This window comes from Coffea eugenioides, unplaced genomic scaffold (assembly GCF_003713205.1).
Source record: "Coffea eugenioides isolate CCC68of unplaced genomic scaffold, Ceug_1.0 ScVebR1_685;HRSCAF=1401, whole genome shotgun sequence".
Lineage (NCBI taxonomy): Eukaryota > Viridiplantae > Streptophyta > Magnoliopsida > Gentianales > Rubiaceae > Coffea > Coffea eugenioides.
In genome coordinates, this window is record NW_020864546.1 from 55,063 (window position 1) to 79,948 (window position 24,886).

The following is a 24,886-nucleotide window of genomic DNA, read 5'->3' on the forward strand; positions in this document are numbered from 1 at the left end:
AATTCGGCCAATACGGTTAAGTTTCGGATACTGTGAAAAATTTATCGGTTGTTAAGAGATAAGTAGTGTGTGTGAAGTGATTGATGTGAGAGAGAAAAGAAAGATAGGAAGGCATTTAATGAGATGCCACATGTCACTTTCTCATTGGTTGTGACTTAAGAAACACTATTCACCTTTTGACAAATTTTTGACTTTTGACCCAACTAGTAAATATCTTCAAAAATTCACTAAAATTCCCTCATTTTCTCTCCACCATAGCCGGCCCTCTCAAGCTCCAAGGAAGACAAAACTCTTCAACATTCAAGCTTCTAACAAGTCCAAATCCACCAAATCAAGTGCTTAAGTTAGTTCTACTCCATAAAAACTTTCCTTCTAGTGCTAGTTAGTGTGTTGGTGAACTTTGTTTGAAGGATTAAGGTGTTCAACATCCTCCTCTCTCTTGTTTCTTGGTAAGTGAAGCTTGAAACACCCTACTACACCTAATGATGCTTATGTTGTGCTTACTAGTGATAAGAGTGCTGAAATTTCTGGTTTTTATCTTGGTTGGAATTGATTTGGTGAAGTTTTCCATTTTATGATGATTTTTCTGGTTTAATTGGATTATGATGGTGTGGTTGTTTGTGATGATTGGCAATGGACTATAATGGCTCTAGTGGATGTGAAATGTGGTTAAATGTAATCAATTTTGGATTTGGTGTGAAATTGAAAAGTTAGGGTTCTTAATTTCCCAATTCTGTCCGGTTTTTGATCATAGGGTTAGAGGCCGAATTTGACTTTGCTCAAAACATGAAAGTTGTAGGTATTGATGTGATGGAGATGCCTGTAAAATTTCAGGGCATTTGGATTAGTGTGGAGTGAGTTATGACGAAATTACTGTAGCTGTTCTGCTTTGGACAGAATGCGAAAACTGCAATAGTAATTGGCTATTTTGACTGGAATTGGTTTGGATTTTGGAGTTGGTGTCTTCTGATGAAATGTAGCTGGATGACTTAGCTAACATATGCCTTTGGAATTTCGGTAGTTGGACTTGTATGGACTGAGATATACCGATTACAGTTTTCTGTGTTTTGCAAACCTGTTTTAGTAATTCTGGTTTAGTATTTTGCAATTTTGACCTAGTTAAGCTAGGAACTGGATTGAGTGCCCTTCTACATTGTTGTAGCCCTGTTTCATAGCTTCGAAATGGTGGGTCTTACACCCCCAACCGATAACCGTAGTGAAATTGACGCCATTACCGCATTATACGCTCAAACACGGTTTTTCTATCAAGGCTTAAGTTAAGGCCATATCTTAATTTCTGGTTTGCTATCATGCCTACTTATGCATATGAAACCCTATTGGGGTTGTGTTTAGCATTGTTTGGTGACTCGTTCTCGAGTCTCATTGCATTTGTTGTGTGATTCTAGGGCGTGACGGTAGCTCACGACGTTTTGGTGATCGCGGTGTATGAAACACCACTTTCTCACTTGGTGAGTATACTACTCACTAAATGGTTACTATGTGGCTTTGCTAAATGTTTATGTGATGCCTTGAAGGCTTACTTGCATATTGGAATTGATTAAGGTGAGGGTGTACTTGACCGCCCTCACCTCTTTTGATATTGTCACTGAATGGCTACCGTTTTATTGCATTACTGAACTGGATATATTGGTTGGTGAATTCCATTTCATGGAAACTGAATTGATGTCATTTGGACAATGTCCAACGGCCTTACTGCATTTATGAGCTCAACCCCGTATGGTAGTTAATTGGATCGAGCCGGCGAGGGCTTGGTCGTGAAAATTATCATGCCACGGGGACTGTACTGGGGAACCTTGTGGTAATGAGACCCTTGGTTCCGGTAAACTCGAGTATTACCAAAATGACTGAATGGAGTGCGGGCCCGGTTGGGGTATGTTGGGTGGAAGGAATGGAAGTGAAGTGAGGTCTACGGTTTGGTACTTTTAACATTGACGGAGGGTCAATGAGTGTGGATCAAGAATGTAAGCGTGGAAATGGGCTCTTGAGAGCCGACCGTATCCTTTCACTGAATTGCTTTACTTCGAAATTGTATACTTGACTTGAATGGTTATGCTTATGTGATCTTAACTGCTATTGTGATAGTTGCTCACTGAGCTTTAGCTCACACCGTTCCATTTGTTTTCCTTACAGGAAAATGAACACTTTTGGAAAAGATTGTAATAGTTGAATGACAAGTTGAGCTCATGTACATGTATTTTGAATAGCTCCTTGAGGGTGAAACCCTAAGTGTTTTGTTTCCTCCAATGTTTGGTTTGTAATTGGTTATTGTACATGTATGGATTAGTTGGATATTTTGGTAGGCCGATTTGGCTTGGAATGTTGGATTTCAATGTATATATGCTTGGTTGATGTTTGGCTGAACTTTGAATCGATTTGGATTTCAAACGGCAAAAGGAAAATTTTGAACGAAAAGTCACTGGACTGAATCCGGCCAGGAATCCGGCCAGAAACTGGCCGGATTGCCGGCCGGATTGCGGAGGGTTTTGGAGAACATTTTGGATTGCTCTCGGCCTAGTATCCGGCCGAGAATCCGGCCGGAAATCCGGCCAGATTCCGGCCGGATTCTGACGTGGCCTGCACTATTCATCTTCGGCAATTTTTTTCATTTTTTTTATTTTGACTCTTTTGACTTGTTTACGTGCAATGGGATGTTCCGGAACGTTATAGATCGACGTAAACTGTACCGTAGTCCTGGCGAGAGCTGGGCAGGCAGTCCGCTAACCCCTTTGGTTCGCCTTAGGGGAAAGTGGGGCTGTTACATAGAGGGCATTTGGAAAACCAATATGGTACTTGGATGAGACCTGGGAATGGAAGGAGTTCACCCCAAAAAGAACCACAGGTTAAGAAAGTGGCCAGTGATAAGCATCACTGGAGGCTACATAATGGGACCTGGGTTGAAGTGTTGAAACAAAGACAATAGGACCCGGGTCAAAGCAGCCATGACCCATCCACAGATAAAACGAGTTCACTACATCATGCTGTGGAGATATAGGAGCAGATTACCAAGCAAAGGATAGGGGACAGCTATACTAGTCAACCAAGTACAGCCCCTAAGGCTATGGTAAACAGGCAGGAAAAGGAAACAACTATTGTAGCCTCTCTTTACAAGCTGAATATGGAGGCTGAGAAGGTAGAGGGAAGGGGACTAAGAGTTGTTTCAAGTAGGGAGGAGGTTAATGCCAGTATGGAGATAAAGGAAACCTCTCAACAAGGGGGACAAGCAGTTGGGAAGGATAAAGAGAAGGAAACAGTAAAAGGAAAAGAGAACTAGGGGGAAGGAGAGTCGAGGATAATACAAGTGAAGTTACCTTAATGGACCTTATGGTTGAGGATAAAAAGAAAGAAGCTGTTATAAGATAGTGTAGGAGATTGAAGAGGCAGCTAAGATCCCTACCAAAGAGAAGAACACCTCTATAGGAGATCAGCATCAATACTAAAGACTCAAGAGTACAAGACAAAAGGAAGTTTCAATTATGTGATGAGGAAATGGTAGATGTTGAAGGCAGAGAGGTAGGGGGAAAAAGAAACAAAGAGTGTCTTGAGGTTTGTTTTAATGTACAGGAGAAAGAGGAGGAAGGGACCAGCCTACTCTGGGCCCTCAAACCTCAATGAGGGTACTGGTATGGAATTGCCAAGGTGTTGGGAGCACCTTGACAATTCCCCATCTGTGGGAGGTTTCCAACCTCCTCTCGCCAAGTATGCTGTTCTTGAGTGAGACTAAAAATAGAGAGAAATACATGGATAGAGTGAAAGAGAAATTGAATTTTGTGAATAGTTGTGTGGTTGAGTCAATGAATAGATCTGGGGGCATGGCACTGTTGTGGAAAGATGAAGTAAAAATAAAGAGATACTTAAAACTGCCTTTACTATAGAAGCTCACATGGAAGATCTTGAGACAAAGACAATGGTGGTTTATTGGTATCTATGCAAGTTGTGATAATCTGATTAGGAAGAATCAATGGAAAGTGTTAAAGGATAGGAAAAAGCTGAGGGGAGAGAAGTGGATTATTGCAGGGGATTTCAATGACATTCTCTCAAATGAGGAGAAGTGGGGAGGTAGATGGAGGGAAGAGAAGAGCTTCACAGACTTCAATAACTTCGTCAATGATAACTAGCTGGTTGATATTGGCTTTGAGGGGAACCCGTGGACTTGGAGTAATAATTGGGAGGATATAGGGGAAGTCAGAGAAAGACTAGATAGAGGCTTGTGTAGCATAGATTGGTCCTTAGTTTTTGACCAAGTCAAATGCACACATGTTGATACCTTTGCGTCTGACCACAGTATATTGATGATAGATACAAATCCAGAGACTAGGAAGAGGAAAAAAATGTTTTTTTTTGACAAGAGATGGCTAAAGAGAGAAGGAATTCAGGATGTGATCAGAAATGCCTGGGAACAAGACTTTGAGGGATCAAGAATGTTCAGGGTCAAATGTAAAATCAGAAACTGCAGGATTGAATTATTAAAGTGGAGAAATAACTCCAATCACAATGCTAAAAAGAAAATCAATCAAATCAAAAGTCAGCTGGAGAAGATTAGATCTAGCATTCATGCAAGTAATAGAAGGGAGACAGTGGACCTGAAAGAGCAGTTGAAAGAGGCCTACAAGGAGGAGGAATTGTACTGGCACCAAAAAGCTAGATTGAACTGGATAAATGAGGGGGGATAAGAATACTAAATATTTTCATGGGGAGGAGGAGGAGGAACAGAATGTTAAATCTGCAAAGAGAGGATGGCTCTTGAACTGAGAATGAGTAGGAATTAGGTGAGGAAGTAGCAGACTTTTACAGGCAGCTGTTCACTAGTAATTGGAATGGTAGTGCTGAGGAGATCCTTAGGGGTATTCCATCCACCATTACGGCTAGCATGAATGATCAACTGACTAGAGGTGTTGATGAAGAAGAGATCAAAACAGCCCTTTTCTCTATGTCACCTAATAAAGCTCCTAGAATGGATGGTATGTCCCCCATTTTTTTCCAGAAATTCTGGTGTATTATCAAATATGATGTAGTCCAGGCTACCCAGAGTTTCTTTCATTCCAATTCCATGCCCAGAGCCCTGAATCATACCTTAATTTACCTCATTCCAAAAATTAGAGATCTTGTCAATCTTAAGCACTATAGACCTATTAGCTTGTGTAATGTGCTCTATAAAGTTATTTCCAAAATATTGGCTAATAGGCTAAAAGGTGTGCTCAATGTCTGTATCAGTGAAACCCAGTCTGCATTCATTCCTGGTAGACAGATCCTAGACAATGTTATTATAGCCCATGAATACATGCATTTTATGAAAAACAAAAGGCAAGGGAAGAAGGGGTACATGGCTGTTAAGCTAGATATGCCTAAACCTTATGATAGAGTTGAGTGGCATTTTTCTGAGGGCCATAATGCAAAAAATGGGATTTAATAACAGGTGGATTAGCTGGAACTAAATGGCGTTGAATGATGAAATGTGTTGAATCAGTTTCTTACTCCTTCAACATAAATGGTGAGGTTAAGGAGTATGTAGAACTAGAAAGACGAATAAGACAGGGTGATCCTCTTTCACCCTATCTCTTCCTACTATGCTCAGAAAGCTTCTCAAGTCTGCTGAAAAGAGCTGAAGAGGAGAAGAAGATAACTGGACTCAAAATTAGCAGGAATGGACCAAGACTAACACAATTATTTTTTGCAGATGATTCCTTAATATTTTGTAAAGCAGACACCAAACATGCTGAGGAGCTGAGAAGGATCTTGGAGGCTTATGAAAAGAGTTCTGGACAGTTGATCAATCTAGGGAAGTCTTCTGTCTTCTTCAGCAAGAACATGGACCATTGCAAAAAACTGGAAGTATGCTGCAGATTGGGAAATATCCAGATGGTTAATCAAGGCAAATATTTGGGACTCCCAATGGTGATAACAAGGACAAAGGACCAAATTTTTGGATTCATCAGAGACAACATCAAAAAGAACTTGGAAAGTTGGAAGCAGAAATTGCTCAGTCAAGCAGGTAAGGAGGTCTTGTTAAAAGCAGTGACTTCAGCAATGCCAACTGCTTTAAACTACCTCTGAAGCTGTGCAAGGAACTCAGTACACTGATGGCAAACTACTGGTAGGGAGACAATAATGGAAAGGACAAGATGCATCTATGCTCCTGGAAGAGAATGGCTCAGAACAAGAATCAAGAAGGACTTGGATTCAAAGACTTGGTCAATTTCAACAAAGCATTGCTTGGAAAGCAGATTTGGAGATTATTATAAACCCAAATCTGCTAATGTCCAAGGTTCTGAAAGCAAAATACTACCCTAATGGCTTCATTTTCAAGTGCAAGTGTCCCCAAAATGCCTCATGGATCTGGCAAAGTCTGATGGGAGTTAAGCAGCATGTGGAGGATGGCACCTGGAGGAAAATTGGGAATGGTCTTAGTACAGGCATTTGGGAGGACAAGTGGATAGTAGGAAACAGACCCTCCATACACAAACCTCCAGAATGTAAGGAGCAGAAAGTACAGGACCTAATCACTCAGAAGAGGTGGAATACAGTGTTAGTGCTCAGAACGTTTAATAGTGTGGATGCAGAAAGGATTCTGAGCATTCCAATCAGCTTAGCAGGAAAGGAGGATAGTAACTTCTGGATACATACCTCAACGGGGCATACACAATGAACTTAGGTTATAAGGCACTCATGAAAGATAAGGAAATCCAGGGAAGGAAAGATCAGGAGGATGCTAGTACAAGTATACATAGTACATCAAAGCAAATGTGGTCTTGCCTATGGAAACTAAACATAAAGCATAAGCTGAAGACCTTCATGTGGAAATGCATCAACAATGCTCTTCCAGTCAATGAAGTAATCTTTAATAGGATGAAGAAAGGTGATCCCATTTGTAAAGCATGTGGAGAAGGGGTAGAGACTATGGAACATGCGTTGCTGACCTACTGACAGGCCAAGCAGGTATGGCACATAGCACCTATACAGTGGGAGAGTGCTATGGAAAAACAAGGATGCTTCAAGGCCTGGTGGAATGAAAGTGTAGTCACCAGATCTAGGCAGGATGGTGCAGAACATCTTGGTCTAACAGTTAACATTTTATGGCAAGTATGGAAAAGTAGAAATGAGTTGGAATTCAACAACAAACAAAGGCATGCAATGACAACCATACTGAAAGCTCAAGAGGAATGGATAGAGTTCTGCGAAGCATACAAAGACAAAGAACAGATGATCACAGAAGAAACAACTGCTAACCAAACTCAAAGGATAGAAGTGGAGAATGCCGAGGTGATTAAAGTGAAGATTGCTACACTCAGAAGATCGAACAGTAAGGAGATTGGCATAGGAGTGACTGCTATGACTGAAGGAGATGTGGTTGTTGCGGCTTGGGCAATACATGAAAGAAGCTACAATTGTCCACAATTGGACGAAGCTGAGGCTATTAAGATAGCTATGAGTAAATTAGCAATCAATGGTTGGAGGAAAATCATCATACAGAGCTGCAACAAGCAACTACTTCAGCAAATCCATTCTGGAAGTGCATCAAATATCAAGCTGCATACTCTAGTTGAGGACATTCTTAGCTTGAAAACTTTATTTCACATGTGCTCTTTTTGTGTTATATCTAAAAGTGTTAATCATATTAGTATTAGAGTTAGTGATTATGCGTTAGATATTCTACATGATGAGGAATGGATCAATCCTCTGTGCTGTTGAGCACTTTTTGTATAGAAATGAGGGGCCTTTGCTTCAATTGTAAAGTTCAGTTGATGATCAAAATATTACTAATATCGTTTCAAAAAAAAAAGAGTTCACCTATAAAAAGCAATTCTAAATTATAATATTTCCAAACGATAGATACAAACATGTAAATTTCCAAAAAAAGTGGATCATCCATTAGTTTATTTGTGTGGATTAAGTCATATGTAACTTAGTACAGAATTTTCCTAAAATTAAAATGCCAAAGTCAAAAACAACACATAGCTTACAAAAATTCAGCTGTAACTTGGAGCTAATTTTCACCAAGAAAGATGTCAATAACACCCAAAATACTCGGGGAACAATTGAACTTTGGTTTCCCATTTTCTTTTTCTATTTATATTTTCGCCTGTGTCCAAGTAAAATAGATGATTAAACTATATTGGGACTAAGATCACGGAGCGGACCATCTGCAAATCAAACAAATAGCTAATGCCTTTCTGCATCCCCGTGAATTGAGGTTATTATTGCGAAAGCACGCTTCTAGTTCAAATAGAGCAAAAGCTTAGCTTTACTTTACTTAACAAGCATCAATCTGTTTTCCTAAAAAAGGAAATTGTCCAGAGTATATTTGTTACATAAAAGTAATGGTTACATTTTCAACTGGCCCATTATTGAAGAGGGTTTGCTTCCATTTGACAATTTAGTCCAAAATATGAAACATTATATAAAATTTTGAAACTAAGTAGAGTTATGCAAAAATTTGTCGATTCAGAGGGGCTAAAGTATAATACCCTAGCATAGTTTCATTAGTTTAGCATTTTCTTTTCCTTTTGGTTCTTAAAATAAAGGGATAAAAGAAATACTGTGCTCCATTTTGTACAAGTTAAAAGGCGTAAAACATCCAAACAGTTAATCTGTCGAACACAATGCAGGTTTTAGAACATCTTCGTTGATAGAAATCCCAAGAATTTCTGCAAATCTTTTCATGCCTTCTAAAAGCAGAAACTTTTGTCATGTTTCGTGATTCAAACTCAATCCATTGAGGAGAACTTTCGAAATTAAATTAATCAGTTTTGACCAAACCTTGTAGGATTGCCCCTAGCATAACTAAACTCAAAGTAGTCAACCATATTAAATTAAGACGGGGACAATTATAAACATATTTTTCCTCTTCTAAGATGATGACTAACTTTTTTTTATATAGAAAAAATTATTTCATTCAAACAAATCTGCACTAATGGCAGAAAATATATCAAACAAATATGACACAAATACATATAGATTTGAAATTAATTCATATAATAGATCTAAAAAAAATACAAATAAAGATAAAATTAGTGCTCCTATATATCTTCTATCCAGATGAATGATTGTAATCCAATACATCAGTACATGTTTGCTGACAATCAGATCTATTTAAAACTAGTTCAAGCCCAAAGAGAAATTTAAATTTAACAATAATAGAGAAATTGCATATTTGAGAAACTAAATTCTAGATCTACAAAATCTCAAATTTCACAAAGATAAAAATCTAAAAAACTCTCACAAGAAAAAACCCATAAGAGAATAAAACTCTGACTAGAACAATTTAGAAGAGAAGAAACTCTCATTAAGAGATCCTAGAAGAGAAAATCTCTCATTAGGTAATCCTAAGAGAAAATTTATTCAAATAAGAGAAACTAAAAACTATAAAGAGTACTTCCTCCTATAGGAAAAGACCAGATTTGGTCTTCCTCCCATGGAGAGATGAAGAAGATTTTGATGGAAGAGTTCTAGAGAGAAGGGAGAGAAAAGAGTTTTACAGAGAGAAAGGAGAGAAAAGAATTTAAGATGATGACTAATAGTTATGCAGTAATTTATAAATACTCTTACATTAGTTGATATAGGGAACCTTAGTGTGACAGCCCCACCTCACCCAAAGGCGAACCAAAGGGTTCAGCGGACCGCCTGCCCAGCTCTCGCCAGAACTACGGAGTCGAATCACACAAATCCGATATTACGCGAGATAGGACCCAAAAAAAATGAACGATTGAAGACCGCCAAGCTTAAACATGGAGAAAATGCTTTCATATATACATGTCGCTAGGTTTACAATTCAAATGGAACCAGTGAAACGAAATACATTTAGGGTTTGCTCATTCTCAAGGAGCTATACAAAAGAACAAAAGATTTCCTAACTAGCTCAACTCGCTTCTCAAAATCATGATTTCCAAAAGAGGTTCCTGTAAGGAAAACAAAGATAACGAGGAGGGGGTGAGCTTACGCCCAATGAGGTACCAAACATGTAGCAGAAAAATCAGGTATTTCACGTTATACAAACCAGATACACATGCTCGCTATAAAGTAAGACAGGTAAACACAAGAACTCAAATAGGAAGGATACAGGTGGCTCTCAGGAGCCAGCGTTCCAGCGCAGTACTTGATCCAAGCCGGTTGACTCTCCGTCAACGTATATAGAACCAACACGTCCGTAGATCCCACTTTACACCAAATTCCGTCCACCAAACACTCCTTTACCGGGCCCGCTCACCTCAACAGAAACAGAAATGGTAATACTCGAGTATACCGGAATCAAGGGTCTCAATACCCAAAGATCCCAAAACAGACTACCGTGGTTCGTTATCTAATCGTCCAGGCCCTTGCCGGCCCGACTCAAATAACTTAGCCACAGGATTTGAGCTCATAGGTCACAGATACAGATACAGATACAGATACAGATACAGATATCAGATACAGATACAGATTCAGATTGACACCAAAATTGGCATATGAACAGACAAGAGAACGAGTGCGATAAAGTACACCCTCGTCTCAAACAAATTAAACAGATTGCAGAGCAGAAATCAAGTTAAACAGCAATGGAGGGGAGTGGTACACTCACCGGTTCAAGTACAGATACCTCAAAAGTTTTCACTTCGGATTGGCTTTAATCGCCAAGAAACCCTAAACTAATCAAAGTAAACCAATTGAAGGTTTCACATCCAGAATCGAGTAAACAAAATGCACATGTGAGGCTCGACTACTAGTCGTATGCCTCGCCAAATAATTACTAATGCAAGGGTACAAAACATGATTTTTGGGAACAAAAAGGTAACATGAAGACCTAGGTTCAACAACCCAAAAGCCCTTCATTTCTATCACAAGCCAATTCAAACTTAAAGGAACCAATCGGCCTAGAAAAATTGGACAGCACTTACCCTAAATTTCTTACTTTTCCAGCCATCACGGCTTCATTACTTTCCTCAATCAACTCCCAAAGTCATACTCAATATACATTCATCACTACAGCCGTTCAATAGGCTCAAGGTTATCCAAGTACAAAAGTTAGCTAGGAAAATGACCGGAAATAAAAGTCAAGCCCTAGAATATTCCAATAAGCACAAGAAGACTCGATTACAAGTCATAAACCGATGCCAACACGATCACAATAGGGTTCCATAAGCATATATAAGCATTAGAGGAAACCAGAAAAATCCGGAAATGGAATTAGCTTTAGCCCTGAAAAAATAGTTTTGACCTCATTTTGCGGTAATGGCACCAATTTCACTATGATTATTGGATGAGGGTGCAAGACCCACCATTTCGAAGCTAAAAGACAGGGGTACAACATCACAGAAGGTCACTCAACCCAGTTTTGAGTGCAAACAGGTCAAAACCAGCTGAAACATCACAACTCAGGCTCTCCAAGTCCAAATCCAGAAATTCCAAAACCAGCTGAAAGCTAAGAAACAGGGCTAAATTTCATCAGAAGGTCTCAACAACCAATTCAGAAGCAATTCCAGCCAAAACAACCAATTACAGGCGCAGTTCTCAATTTCGGGTAAAACCAGAACAGCAATAGTAATTTCGACTTATCTCATTCTACACTACTCCGATTGACCTGAAATTTTGTAGGCACTTCTAAAATGTCATTCCATACAACTTTCATGTTTTGAGCTAAGACCAATTCGGCCTCTATCTAGGACCTAAAAATTCGGACAGAATGCTCCCTTAAGAACCCTAGGTTTTTCAATTTTTTTCCAAAACAGAAATTGGTTGCAATTAATCACTTTTTCCACCTCCTAGATTCAATATAGACCATTTCCAATCATCATAGATAGCCACACAATCATACTTATATTAAAACAGAAAAATCCCCAAAAATAATAAAACTTCATCATTTCAACCACAAATCAAGAAATAACCCATAAATTTGCATCTCATACAACCACTAAGCATGATTTAAGCATCAATTAAAGGAGGAGGGTGGTTCTTCACAACTTACCTTTAAAACAAGAGAGAGAGAGCTATTGGTCACCTTAACTTTCCAAACAACTCCACCAAACAACTCACAAACACTAAGTGGAGGAGTTTTATGGAGCAATTACAAATTTAACCGGTTGAAGTTGGAGATTGAGCAAGGTTGGAGACCAAAATTGTGAAGAGTTTTCTTTCCTTTGTGCTTGAAAGAAGTCGGCCAAGAAGAGAAACAAATGGTGAGTTTTTGGTCAATTTTGATATTAATTTGGTAAAGGCATGAATAGTGGTCAAATGGCAAGACTTACTCTTATGGTGACACTTGTCACCTTTTATTAAATATCTACCTAACTTGTCTCTCTCATATCAATCCAAATTGCAACCTCTACTTATCTCTTAACACCCGGTAAATTAACTCCAGTATTCAAAACTTAATCTAGTTGGCCGAATTTTACCGAACTTTCCGCACTAGCGGGTCCCACGTCCAATATACGCTCTTAATTTCTCAAAAACTAACCGATACTAGAAAAATCATTTAAAAACTATATTTACTCATAAAATTTATTTGCACAATTTTTCAAATAAAGAAAAGGTGGGAAAAACATAAAATTACAAGAAATTAAAACCTAGAAATTAAGAAAATTACGGGTCCTCACACTTAGAGTATTCATTTTCATCATCTTTTTTCTAAGAGTATATTCTTCAATCTAATTCTTCGTTCCCTTCCCTGTACACGAGTCTTTAGAAAAACAGATCGTCTTCTTCATCCTTGACTATAGTTCATAATACTTTGAATGCTACTCTCTATTATGTATCAATTATGAAAAATGAAACTACTCTATTTTTTACCAATTAATAAAGAAATAAAGCTTCATTCTATTCTTGCTTTCTAGACAATCAATTACTGATTCGATATGCCATATTATAAACAAGAGTATCTAATTCTCAACTAGTAGCTAGCGCAGAACAATGGTGGAGATTGAACTAGCTGCAATGTCCACCACCTCTGCATCACCAACTCCCCTTTTGGTGAGCACCAGTGATTCATAGGAGGAGGACAACGCTGAGGTTATTGTGGCTCATTGAGTCATCCAAATGAGGAACCCCAACATCCAAAATCAGGCTTATCCTCTCACTCTCTCATTCGGTAACCTCTCTTACAACGTCAAAATTAGCCATAAACTTGACTGGTTTAGTATCTTCTCCTGCACCAATAAGAGCAACCTTTCTTCGAAGGAGACAGAGATGAAAATTCTACTTAATGATGTCTCTGGTGAGGCACATAGAGGTGAAATTTTGGCCGTGGTAGGCCCCTTAGGGTCAGGGAAGTCTACCCTAATTGATGCATTGGCTAATCGGATATTCAAGGGAAGCTTGAATGGAATGATCACCCTGAGTGGTGAACAATTGGATTCCAGCTTACTCAGAGCGATCTCTGCCTATGTTATGCAAGATCACCTCCTTTTTCCAATGCTAACTATTGAAGAAACTTTGACGTTTGCTGCCGAATTGAGGCTCCCTCAAATTCTCTCCAAATTCGAGAAGAAAAAAAGAGTTCATGATTTGATCGATCAATTAGACCATCGAACAGCAGCTCAAACCATCATCGGAGATGAAGAGCACTGGGGGGTTTGGTGGAGAATGCCGGCGAGTCTCCATTGGAGTTGAGATCATAAACAATCCTATTCTTTAATTTCTTGATGAGCCAACCTCAGGACTCGACTCCACTAGTGCTTTCAAGGTTGTGAAGGTTTTACAGTGCATTGCTCAGACAGGAAGCATGCTGATCATGTCTATACACTAGCCAAGTTTTCAAATTCGTGGCCTATTGGACAAGCTGTTAGTCTTGTTTGTGACGCCCCCACTTCTCCCTAAGGCGAACCAAAGGGTATCCGCGGGACGCCTGCCCAGCTCTCGCCGGGACTCACTACAATCGATCATTCAAAAGCTCGAAATACTTTAAGTAACCTCAATACATAATTAAAGTACTTCGAATATCTCACACTTACAATTATGCAGCTTTCAAGCTTAAATACAACCCAATGGAAAAGGGGTACTATAGCCATCCGTTATAATATAACTTAAAGTCTTCAAAAGAAAACAATCTAGTACTACTCACGAGCACCCTTGGGTCTCGAACCCTGTAAAAGAAATCCACAACGTGGTATGAGCTACACAGCCCAGTGAGGTTCCAAGACACTCTAACAGTTCAAATAAATCAAATAAGTTGGGCATATCATACGCATGGTTCAAGGTTACACAATGGCATGTTATCATGAGGCAATAATCATTGTACAGGTAATTTGAGCATATCATAGGTATGGCACGTTTTCATAAAACGGTTATCATTATGTAAAATAAACACACATTGAAGGATACGGTGTTCCAGTGGAACTCTGTCGGTCATCTGCACCTTATGACTTCCGGATCCCCTCGGTTTGACTGGCCATCACCTTATCCCTCCAGTGGTAATACTCGAGTATACCGAAACGGTTGTCCAGGGTTCCAACCTACCCGACCGAGCCCAGTCCTGGCTCGAGTAGGTCAGTAACCGAGGCAGGGCCCAAGTTCAGCTTAGAGCTTACAACATGCACAAGTAATCAAGTAATTCGGCAAAAGGTAAAATTCATCATTTGAGTAGGTCGAGTGAGGTAAAGTACACACTCGCCTAACAATGATGGACAACTTCATATAACATGCGATTCATGATAATCAAGTGATCAAGTAAGTTGGTGATCACGTAAGCAGATAATCAAGTAAGCAAGTAGCCGAATGGATTAGAAAACGGTAAGTAAACACGGTAAACGGTAAACGGTGGTAATTACGGTTAATTGGCAGACATATGTCATTTTAATAGGCCACCATTGGCCGATTTTCACTTTTTCCACATAAGAGTCGAGGAGATTCACTTCAACCGACTTATGCTGTCATAGCATAATTAATCATTTAAACACATCATGTAGATATGCTCTCCAAACATTTCATATCTAGTATTTCAAGTAATCACATAAATATGCTCTTTAAGCATTTCATATCGAATAGTTCAAATATACATATTTCAGGTATTTCATGTCGAGTAATTCAAGTATACCTTATTCAGATATGCATGAGTGTGGTAAATACTTAACATATAGCACTTAACACTTAATAATCATGGGTTATGCATGTCATAGACTTATTCCAATTACGTATTCCTATATGGAACACTCACCTATAGCAACAAGAGAGTAATACTCAAACAAGTGTCTAGGCGTCCACTTCGAGTTCTTCTTGAAGGTCCCCTTGAGCACCTGAGCAAATAACCATTAACTATTATACACTATCACTTAGAACTCCTACTTATCAAAGAAGGTTGTACAATCTAAAGGGAATTCATGAATTGGGCCTTAATTATTAATAATCGAGGCTCAAGAGTAAAGTTTTAAAGTCTAAAGAAAAAGACTAACATTTTTCATGAAATCGAGTTCAAAATGTTCAATCGGTATCGAGAAAAGAAGGCAAGTTTCCAAAATCTCATTTCTAAGAAATTGTCAAATTTTAGCTTTGGGTGTCAATTCTAGAAAAATCGTATCTTGCACTACGTAGGTCCAAAATTGGAAAGCTTGATACCATTGGAAACTACATTCCGAGTACTACAAGTTTCTAGAAGACACTTTTCCATGATTCGAAATGGAAGGTATTCAAAAGTTGGATCAAAGTTACTGCTGTAGAATACTAAGACAGTTTCAAGGTTGGTTTTTGGCCAATTTTGGAAATTCAGTAAAATTCACTTGTTTTGAACTAACCTTTGAAATTTGGAAATCAAATAGTGTTGCAATCCAAGAGTATAACAAAACAAGCGGATTGAGAAACGGAGTTTCGAGCACCAAGATATAGTAGCCCCAAGTTGAGGAAGATTCAAGACTGAAGAAGAATTTCCAGTTTTGAACCTCCAACACTAGAAATTTAATTGGGTATCGAAACGAACTTGGATTGGTACCAAAATTGGCAGTATTTTACTCCCATATGAAAGGTACCACTCTATCAAATTTCAGGGAAAAATACTTTCGGTAAGATAGTTAATTAGTCAACCAAAGTTCAGGAAAATTATAAGGCAATCTGCCTTGAGACTTTCATTACCTAATTCAAAACGTCTAATCAAGCAAACTATACAATCATGGTTCATTTGTGAAATAAAGGCCTAAGAAACATCCATAATGCCTTTGGTAAGTGTTTAGTATCAAGAACATCAATTAACAAGTTCACTCCAATATCTTGTTCCAAACCAGTCCAACATTAGGGTTTTTCCAAAACAGAGCAGTCCACTTGTTTCAGTCACAACTCAGTCAATTTAACTCGAAATCGAGCATGGCTTACGCCGTTGGAAAATACGTTCATAGGGGTAAAATATCACAGAAGAAATCATTTCCAAATTCGGCACCAATCTGGTTCAAAATCGGGCATCAAGTTGCTGCCTGAACACTTCATTCCAGATGAACAGAGCAACAGGACAGCGAACTTAAAACATTTGGTTCGGCTTGCTCACAAAGAATCAGAACGTGCATTATATACCAAATTAAAGCCAGCAATGTCTAGTTTCCAACGCCACCAACGGCACATGATTTCGACATCCGAGGACAGAGTTATAGCCAAAATACTACCACTGGTCAGAATCATACGCGAACAGTTTTCCAGATTGCTAGTTTCTCAAGAAAAATTCATTTGCTCAATCAAACCTCAATATTTTCCAATGAAATTTTTCACACATCTAATACATCCTATAAACATCTAATTCAAGCCATTAAACCATTAAAAATTGGCCTGGAAATGGCCGAACATGGCAGGGGCAAAATCGGAAGTTTTTGCTTCTTACACCCAATGAAGTTTCTACTAATTACCCACCACTAATGCATCATTATAACCACTAAACCAACAATATAATCACCATCAATCATCACATCAGAAACAATAACCCAAGTGTGGGAATTCCAAGAGCCCACTATCACATTTTTACACCATACACAAGCTAACCAAATGCATGCATGAACTTAACAAGGTAAGATAGCTTCCAAACTTCAAGTTTTCAAGAGTGGATCATCACTTACTTTGGGTTGATGTTCAGCAGAATTTTCGGCCCTCTATTACCCCAGAAAAACCGTGATTTCCAGCCCTTGTTTGCAGCTCAAAATGATCCTCAAGTGTCAAGCTAGGTGTGGTGCAAGTTTGGTTAATTTTGGAGATGATTTGGAGTGGTTTTGAGTGAGATTAGTGAGCAGAAATTTTGTTGCAAATGAGTTAGAGAGAGGAGGGAGCTGGCCGGCTGTTTGAAGCTCAAGAGAGAGAGAGAGTGATCAGATTTTAGCTTCCAAGAGAAGACATTAACTTGTGGCCTCAAGTCACCCATTAGTCAACTCACATTAGGGTGCGTTTGGCGCGATTAGGGCTCGATTTTCTCGCGCGTTTGGTTCACTAGTGCACTAAACCTCCAATGTATTTATATTCATGTAGATAATATTCACTCTTAATTGTCCCGAAATAAAGGTCTAAAGTCCCTCAAATAAAGTCGCGCGTGTGAAAACGCGTACCGTCAATTTTTTTACGCTATAACGCGAAACCTCCGGGAAATTCTTATAACGATAGTACTAATAACTATCACTTGAGTATTTAAACATTAAAATACCGAATTTAGGTCCATTGTACATGTCTCCAATATTCCAAACTTATTGTACTCTCAAGCGGATAAAATCTTCAAGCACTATTCACTGTTTTTACTAAACGCGCTCCAGGAAATTAATTCATGAAATGTGTTACTTTAAAAATATAACGAAGTTATATTACCATGTATTTAGGTCTAATAAGACTAGAAAATATTCCTCGAGGCAAATATCCAATTAAATAATTTATTAAGCCACAAATTAGGCAAAAAAAATAATAGTTTTTACGAGTCCTCACATCCACTCCCTCAGCTAACTCCATCCAGTCACCACCTCCCTCTATAACCCTGCTTCTCTTCCAGTTTTCACTCCCATCATACTCTTCACCCCCCCTCCCGCATATTGTCCCCAACTTCCTTTTCCCTTCCCCAATTCCTGTTCCTTCCCCATTAACCTCAATTAAAGGTTGCCTCCTACTCACCTCCAGCACCAACCTTTTCCATGTCTTATTACTTCCCTGACTTCCTTTTGGTCTGCCCCTTGGCCTCCCTGCCTTCTTTACCCCCGTCTCCCCCTCAGTACTTAAACTACCTCCCTCCCCAGTCGACTTTACTATCACCCCTTGAACCTGTTTGGTTCCCTCCTGCATTCCATCAATCCACATCTGGTCATACATTTCTTCCTTACTGCCTTCCATATTCCCCCCTTCCTCCTGCTCCCTCTGGGGTCCCCCCTGCTCACTCCCACGTTCCCCAGCTGTCACCCCTTCCCCATCCATCCCTCTCCCCATCCCCTCTAGCTTCCCATCTCCCTGCTTAGTCTCCCTACTCTCCACCCTTAACTCTTCCACCTCACCCCTCCCTTCTCCACTCAACCCCTCCGGCCGCACTTCCCCCAGGATATCCCCAGTCAGCACTTCATCCTCCCCCTTATGAAACTCGGCCGTGTATGTTAACAACAACTTGTGTTCACCACTCCTATCCTCCCTCCTGCTATTGGTGGTTTAATTAATTCTATTGAATTTTGAAGAATTCGTACTACAAAAAAAGTTCAGCAAGACTTGTATTTTTTGAAGTGAACTTGCTGAATCTTTTTAAAATATTTCATTGGGATCACTATGGTGTGGGATTCGCTTTGTGATTAGTTATTTTTTTTCTTTGTAATCTTACAGGTTTGAAATTAAGATGCTGTTGAAATCAATAATGGAACCAATGGGGGCTAATGGAGGTCATAGCCCTCCTCCTCAAGTTTTAAAAATTTTAAATTATATAAATATTTGTGTAAAATAAAACTGGTCCTCCAAATTTATTATAATTTTAGTTTATATTATGAGAATATATAAGTATATATATGTACGTGTGTGCGTGAAATAACTACATTTGGGTGGGATCACCATAGTGTAAAATTCATTTTGTGATAAGTTATTTTCTCTTTTGTAATCTTGCAAGTTTGGAACTAAAACGCTATTGAAATTTGTTTGGATAGAGTGTTATTTAAAATATTATTTGAAATAATTATGATAGCACTTTTTGTGATATGATGTATGTGAAATAAAAAAATGTATTGAAAAATGTATTTATAATATAAGCAAAATATTATTTGAAAAAATCTGCTTTCCAAACACTCCCAAACTAATAGGGGCTAATCAGGGCCATAGGTCCCTTCTTTTCAAAGTTTTAAAAATTTTAATTCATATTGTGTAAATATTTGTGTAAAAAAAAGTTAGCCCTCCTAATTTTTTATAATTTTAGTTTATATTATGAAAAATATATATATATATATATGTATGCGTGTGTGTGTGTGTGAATTAACTACCTTTGAATTAATTTTTTATTAAATTTTTTTTTATTTTTTAATCCCTTTATAATTTGTGAATGATTGTGAGAGTAAAATATATTATGACAATAAGATACGTTGAATTGTGAAAATTGTAATTTAAATAGGCTACTAAATTTTGGATATTTGACTTTCGTAGTTGCGAATTTCTTATATTAACGGTTAGTTATTACTATCAGTGATATGATAAGTGTCAGTAATAAATGTGAGATGTGAATTGAAATTTGCAGATATCATTTTACAGAGGTGGTTATTATCTGTTAGTTAAAGTTTAGGAGTTTGAATTTTACGGGGTAGTGAAAAAAACGTGCGGGAAATGTGGGAAAAATATGAGCATAATTATAGGATTTGTAGGAGCGGTTACATGATTAGTTAAGAGATAAACATTTTTTAATTATAAAAATGTAAAATTCTATTAAAATAACATTCAAACTTTTGACAATTTTGGAAGCTCCCTATCCAAAACCCCCTCAGCAATACATATAGATATACTAAATGATAGTTATGGTAGCGAAATAGTTTTTACCTAATATAACATGTTGTTGCACTTTTAGCGATCATTTGATTTATTGTTGGACCTATTCATCTAAATAGAATAACACCTAAAATTATGGAAGTAATAAGTTTCCTATCTAAAATAGTAAGTTAAGCCTAATAGATTAGTAACTTTTATATCTCAAAAGGTAAATTGGAATAAATATTAAACTTAATTTTTAAATAAGTAGATTACTACTTTATATCCCAAACTTACTTTTAAAAGAGTAAATTTAGTTCAAATAATAGTAAGTTTTTATACATAAATAGTAATTCTTACTAATAAATAGAAATGTATAAAAGTATTTATCGAAAAAAAGTATAAGAACGAGTACCCATTTTCCTTAAATAAATATTTATTTATCTGACAACATTATATTGAAATGCATTTTTCGATAATAAAACCAGTTCTATATGGCTTTCCCCCATTATAAGTAAAGATTAAACCCATTTTCCGTAGAGGTCCATTCATATATTCAAACGTGTGTTTCAATTTAAAAGTTTCAACTCTTTATGGCTTTCCTCTCTTACAACAACATAATACCCAAGGTGCCTTAAAGACACAATGTTTTATCAGATAAAATGAAAATAATCCCGTTGTTGAATAAAAGACCAGCTCTTTATGTCTTTTGGACCATTACACGAACAGAGTAGCAAGGTGCCTTAAATAGAAATGTATTTATCGAAAAAAAAAGTATAGTTAAACCCGTTGTCTTATAAACGACCAGCTCTTTATGGCTTTCGTCCATCATAGAGTCAGGAGTACCCAATTTTCTTAAATTGGGTACTTCATTTATCGGAAAGCATACAAAATAAACACATCGGTGTTTATTAAAAGAACCCCACTTTTCAATGCTTTCGTCCGATTTCGCGCTTCTTCCTTACTACTATACATACTGTGTTTAGCTTATCCGCCAAGCTTCGCGCCTTTTTTCCCTGCCCTTACTTCAGCGTACGACCCCCTCACTTTGGAAGTTGCCTAATTTAGGCACTCCACATTTTACATTTGCAGTTGTAATCCCCCAACACCCAACAGCCCTCCAGGTTGCAGGTAAAGAAACCCTTTACAGGTGTCCATCATCCACACTTCCCCTATCATTTGTGGTCACAATCATACCGCAGCAACTTTCCACACCTCTTCTCTGATTCCTAAACATACTGCAGCAACATCCATATATAGATATATATATATATATGACAACTTTGTGTGGACGCATGTGCATTAGCGCATTTCAGCAGCATCCGCAACAATATATAGATTACTTATATAAAGGTAGAATTAGCAAATTAAAGAATTCATCGCCTTTGCTGTCTATCACGTGATAATTGATATGCTTGTCGGGAACCTTTTCTTCTTTCGTATTCAAATTCTTAAAATGCGAATAAATAAGAAGGTTAAAAATCATTGCCAATTAGTGGACTTTTGGTTTCATCTATTGCTACGTCAACTCTTTCTCACACATTCAAAGTTGCAAGTTGTCCGGTTCCATTCCACACCCTCGAAAAATGTAACAATTTTCTTTTAAAAATTACAATCCAAAGACACCCACTGACTTCTGGATTCCCTATGAAACCCCATTCAATCAAAATTTCATCTCACTCTTCCTTCTCTTCACAGCAACGTTGACACTGCTAGAGAGAAAATAGAGAAGCTATTCTTTCCCATCTTTTAGCTACAAGAACAGGTATGAATCTTCTCTTTCATTGATAATTATTCATATTACGGGTACATTGACTTAGGATGTATGAAGGAATTCCATTTTTGTATTATGAATTTCCACAATTACTAATGAATGAAATCTAAAATTTCATGTGTATTAGTTGTTTACAAGATATTTGATTGTACTTTTTATACACTTAGTTCAGATGAGATCCATCACTTGATGCTTATCAAACAAGAGTGGTTAGAATGCGTAACACAATAAGTTAGTCTTTGTTTCTTACTTGATTATTTGAATCTTTATAGAATTTCAATAATCTTTCAGGGTTATCCCTCGTCAATAATATTTCCCAAATCTATAGGATGAGAGACAATGATGCATCTCTCTCAAAAAAAGTCCATTATTATTTTAGTTACCTATTAATTCATACAACAAATAAACTAAAAGTGTTTAAATCTAAAGCTGTCAGTTCTTTTACAATTACCTACTTTTAAAAACTTTTTAAATTTAAGGGCACACTTCTTCTTAATTAACTGTTTTGGAGGTGCCAAGGATTTCGAGATGTAAAAAAAGTTGAAAAAAGTAGACCTCCTAAACGGGTTTTCTAGAGATTAATTTTAAATTATCCGGTATAATAAATGATACACTATGGAATGATTTGCATGCATAATTTTTACCAAATAATACCCTCAAACGCACGGTGATAGTTTAGCTAGTGGAAAAATTAATTTCTGGGACTTTATATTTCTTGTTTTTCATACGCTTACTCATTTGTGATATATTGCACATAACAATAACAGTAGCAATGTCGTAACTGTAACCAAAGGTGAAGAACAATTCACGCAGAATAAGAAATTTATTTTGCACTACACTTAATAATTAAAGTTGTAATTGCTATTTTGCCAAACAAATTCAGATATTATTTAGATCGCATCATAACACAATTTTTAACATCTTTTTTTATTTTACATATATCATTTCATAAAAAGTACTGTAGTGTTATTCCAAATAATCTCCTATCCAAATATATCCGTTGTTTGCAACATATTTGCACTAGTACTATAATGTTAGTTGCCTAGTGGTACTAATTATAGAATGAATGTCACCCTTTTTGCGGTTTTTGCATTTGGTTTAAGTGTTATGTCTACTCCAATGCCGGGTAGGTGCCGAGAACCTGATAAGCCATAAACTTGGTAGCAGAAGCTTTTGATACCTATTTAGAATTTCATAAGTTACTCTTTTTTCAAATCTTATTAATCAATTGTGCACAAATTGAAGAAAGTTAACTTTGATAAACATCCATTAGTTGCCTAGTTAAAGATATGTTTTAGCCCCAATAGTGATACTGTACAATCAGAACATATATATATATATATATGTATATATATTTCAAGAAATTTATTGATTCTAGAAGGTAGCAATCGAAATATTGGATCTTAAAATGCACAAGATAATGGAATTTTGTAGTGAACAACCAAACATTTACAAACCAATAATTTGGTTTGTTTGGATAGGAACGAGTCTTCAAACTCAACGCTAAAAACCAAGAAGTTTATCAATACAAACTTAATCCCAAATCTTCACAAAAAAAATGCAATTATTAGTACAAACTGTCATAAAATTAGTAAACATTATATATAACCTTGAAAAAAAAAAGCATTTGCATTGAATAAAGAAGTTTATACAAAGAAGTTCAGTAGTCTACACTGCACCATAAGCAAGACAACCAATTACAAGTAACACTTTTACCGGCCAATGTACTATTCTGGGTGGCCTTTCAAACAAGGAAACAAATGTTACATATAATGTTGAGGGAATCTATAGCCAATTGGGTAACGATGATGGGGTTTAATATGTTCTTGATCATACTTGTTCCATCAACTATAAAAATGTCTCCGAATGATTTGTCTATACTATAGGACTAATGTTTTTGATAAAAATTATTACATAGATACAAGTAAAAATTAACCTTCAACATCATAATAAAACATATCTAAACTACGTAATCACCATAATTTCTTTACCCTCACCTAACAAATTAGCTTATCAAGCAGTATTTTTCATTGTATAAAAATTGAACTTTTTTTTTGGTTTTTTCTTTATAGAATCGAATTTAGATGATCAATTCGGATACTTTTTTTAGACGTCCAGGAATCTAATCATCCCACAAGCTTTTTGCTCAAGAATCATCCCACAATTTTTTTGTTAATTGTTTGATAATCAGTTAATAACTCTCAAACAATGCAAGACTGAGGAGAAATGAAACCTCACTACCATAACCCAATTGAATATGGTCACTTGTACATAGGGTTGTAATCGAATCGAACTGCTCGCGCTTGACTCGAGTTCGGTCAAACCGAGTTCGAGTCGAGCTCGATCAGCTCGATAAGGCTATCGAGTCGAGCTCGAACATCCAGAAGAGATGCTCGGAGGCTCGACGAGCCTTATCGAGCATATTAATTTTAATTATTTAATACATTATTAATAAAATTATATATATTATTTAATATATAAAATTACCATTATGCTCAAAAAAATTGTCGAATTTACGAAATGTTTCAAATTATATAAAAATTTTAAAAGGGCAATAATGACTTTTCACTTAAAAATTATCAAGAAAATGAAATTTAATAACTCGAGCTCGATAGAGCTCGATAAGGCTCGAATGCTCGAATGGACTCGAGCCCATGCGAGTCGAGCTCGAGTACTGAGAGCAAGTTTCGAGCTCGAACTCGAGATCCGATAATACTACTCGCTCGAGTTCGAGCACCCCTATCTCTATGTCGAGTCGAGCTCGAGTATGGCGATACTCGGGCTCGATTCGACTCGATTACAACTCTACTTGTACACTTGCATTAAGCATTCTTGTTTTTTAAGTTCCATTCCTCTCTTGTTAGTAAAAATTAAAAAGAAAAAGTAGGAGTAGGAGTAGATTAAAACTTATCGTATATAAAAAATGATAAAAATAAAAAGTTTATCAGAATGTGTTCTAAACCCTTTATTCCTTTCTAAATCTCTGCTCAATAAAAAATGGGGACAAAATTAAAAGTTAGTCAAATTAACCTAAAAGCACAAAACATAAAAAAACTTTAAAATGCATCTAACAAAAAGTGTCTAGCCGTCTGCCATGGATGACTCTGGCTGCAAATTACTTTTCAATCCCACCCAAAGTGAATTATTGAAATGGCCCAGTAAGTTGACATTTGACAAAAAAAAAAAAAGAAATGGCCCAGTAAGTTCATTATTGCTTAGTTGTTTTCTTCGTACAGGCCTTTCTACTCGTGAAAAACAAAG

General features: G+C 37.1%; 1 protein-coding gene across 1 annotated transcript; it reads left to right on the forward strand.

Moving 5' to 3' along the window:
- Positions 1 to 6,660: 6,660 nt before the first annotated feature.
- On the forward strand, positions 6,661 to 7,707 carry LOC113758738. Its single transcript, XM_027301469.1, has 2 exons — positions 6,661 to 6,849; positions 6,946 to 7,707. The coding sequence occupies exons 1-2, from the start codon at positions 6,661 to 6,663 to the stop codon at positions 7,705 to 7,707; spliced, it is 951 nt and encodes a 316-aa protein (XP_027157270.1).
- Positions 7,708 to 24,886: the final 17,179 nt, after the last annotated feature.